The 1,645-nt window shown below is 33.6% G+C and overlaps 1 protein-coding gene and 1 long non-coding RNA gene across 2 annotated transcripts; both read right to left on the minus strand.

Moving 5' to 3' along the window:
* LOC127121582 (ATP-dependent Clp protease proteolytic subunit-related protein 2, chloroplastic) lies at positions 1-837 on the minus strand. The gene is made up of 3 exons (XM_051052044.1): positions 710-837; positions 272-409; positions 1-159 (listed from the first exon to the last, which is right to left on the minus strand). Exons 1-3 carry the CDS (start codon positions 791-793, stop codon positions 16-18), a joined length of 366 nt encoding a protein of 121 aa, XP_050908001.1. The 5' UTR covers positions 794-837; the 3' UTR covers positions 1-15.
* Positions 838-959: 122 nt separating this feature from the next.
* LOC127121583 (uncharacterized) lies at positions 960-1,345 on the minus strand. The gene is made up of 3 exons (XR_007803496.1): positions 1,252-1,345; positions 1,119-1,162; positions 960-1,041 (listed from the first exon to the last, which is right to left on the minus strand). It is a non-coding gene; the product is annotated as an uncharacterized LOC127121583 (long non-coding RNA).
* Between the last annotated feature and the right edge of the window lie 300 nt (positions 1,346-1,645).

Here is a 1,645-nt window from a genome sequence, read left to right on the forward strand (position 1 = left end):
TGACAAGCTAAACTTCTAAAAGACAGTAGGATAATACAACACCTTTTGTCCAGCTGCAAGAAGAAATGATGCCATATTATAAGCTTGGCCCACACAATGAGTGGCTATAGGAGTCTCCAAGCTCTGCATGGTATCATAGAGAGCCAAGCATGGTGTAAGCTGCAAATGATGAAATTTTAAGCAAGTTAAATACCTGATAGTCAAAAGGAACATGAAGAAAGAAACAAAAGGATGTAATTATTGATCTCCTAACACTAGAATCATTACTTACCTCCCCACCAGGACCATTAATGTACAAATAGAGAAACCTGGTGTTATCTATACTGTCAAGATACAGCAAAGTTGCCAATATTTGATTACTAAATTCTTCATTTATCTCTTGTGCAATGAAGACAACACGTTCTCGATACTGCATCAAATAATGCACAAGTTCTTTTTAGAAATTAACTTAATGAAAAAGAATTCGATGTTTATATGAGATCCATGACTGTATGACAAAGTAAACCAATATCACTTAGATAGGTAGTCTATTATCTTTGAAAAAATGTGTTTGTGTCCGTGTCCGTGTCCATGTCAGAAACCGATTTTTCAAGTTATTACTTGTGTCAACATGGCTTGAGTGTAGTGTTGGTGACGTATTTTCGGTGTCCATGTTTCATAGTCTATGACTATTGCCTAATGATAAATATATTCAGATATAACAACTTACAAGGGCATTCCATAAATCAATCCATTGCCAAGAATCTTCACCAGGTGTTTTATAGCGTACTCTAGGAGTTCCAATGGGCATCATTAGAAATTGTGCCCTAACTGGCTTCTGGTTAGCATACCTGAAAACATGAAAAATTTGACACCGTTTGCATCAATCTTTTTATACAATGAAATATAACTTTTGTAAAAACCCTTCTAGTGTATTTTGGCGTAAAAACAGTGTTTTCAGATTTAGGGTATCTGAGAATTACCGGAAACTGAGAACTTTGTTAACTTTACCGAAAAACTGAGCATTTATGCTAGATGAAACGGAAGACGCTCCAAAAGAACCTGCAATTGAAAATAGTGAGCGAAAAACGAAAGAAAGGGGTGAAAATTGAATAAGAAAAAGAAAGAAATGGGCGCACGTGAAGATTGGAGTTTCAATCCAGAGTAGATTTTAGTGGAAACACTGCAATGGAAAAAGCGAAAACACGGTGAGAATTAGTTGAAATTGAATTGAATAATTTACAGGAAGGGATATAAGAGGGAGATTTTGACCTAGGTGGAGAACAAACACGAGGGGTTGAAACGGCGGCGTAAGGTGAAACCGCCATGTTGAAGTGAACGACGAGGTAGCGGATAGGGAAATGAAAGTTGAGCTGTGTTTCAAAACTTCAACAAGGAGTAAAAAGTATTCCTATTTGTTTTTTATAATAATAAATTTAATCATGTAAGATAATTTAATTAGAGATTAAAGATAATGTCGATTAAATTAAATTAGTTTTATATTATCATATAATAGAATATCATCAATAAAATTATAATATTTTATTATACCATATTAATATTTTAAAATTATTTTTTTATTTTATAGAATATTTGGTAATTTTTGGTACATATTTTTTACCATGACCTATGAGAGCGCTTTTACCATGAAAGCGCTTTCATAGAT

Source organism: Lathyrus oleraceus, chromosome 2, assembly GCF_024323335.1.
Source record: "Lathyrus oleraceus cultivar Zhongwan6 chromosome 2, CAAS_Psat_ZW6_1.0, whole genome shotgun sequence".
Classification (NCBI taxonomy): domain Eukaryota; kingdom Viridiplantae; phylum Streptophyta; class Magnoliopsida; order Fabales; family Fabaceae; genus Lathyrus; species Lathyrus oleraceus.

Excerpts from the sequence above, each read along its gene's own strand:
- LOC127121582 (XM_051052044.1), bottom strand. The coding sequence starts at position 793 with ATGATGCCCATTGGAACTCCTAGAGTACGCTATAAAACACCTGGTGAA. Across the intron at positions 410-709 it reads TTGATTTATGGAATGCCCTT|TATCGAGAACGTGTTGTCTT; the intron begins GTAAGTTGTTAT and ends TATTTGATGCAG. Across the intron at positions 160-271 it reads TTAATGGTCCTGGTGGGGAG|CTTACACCATGCTTGGCTCT; the intron begins GTAAGTAATGAT and ends CATCATTTGCAG.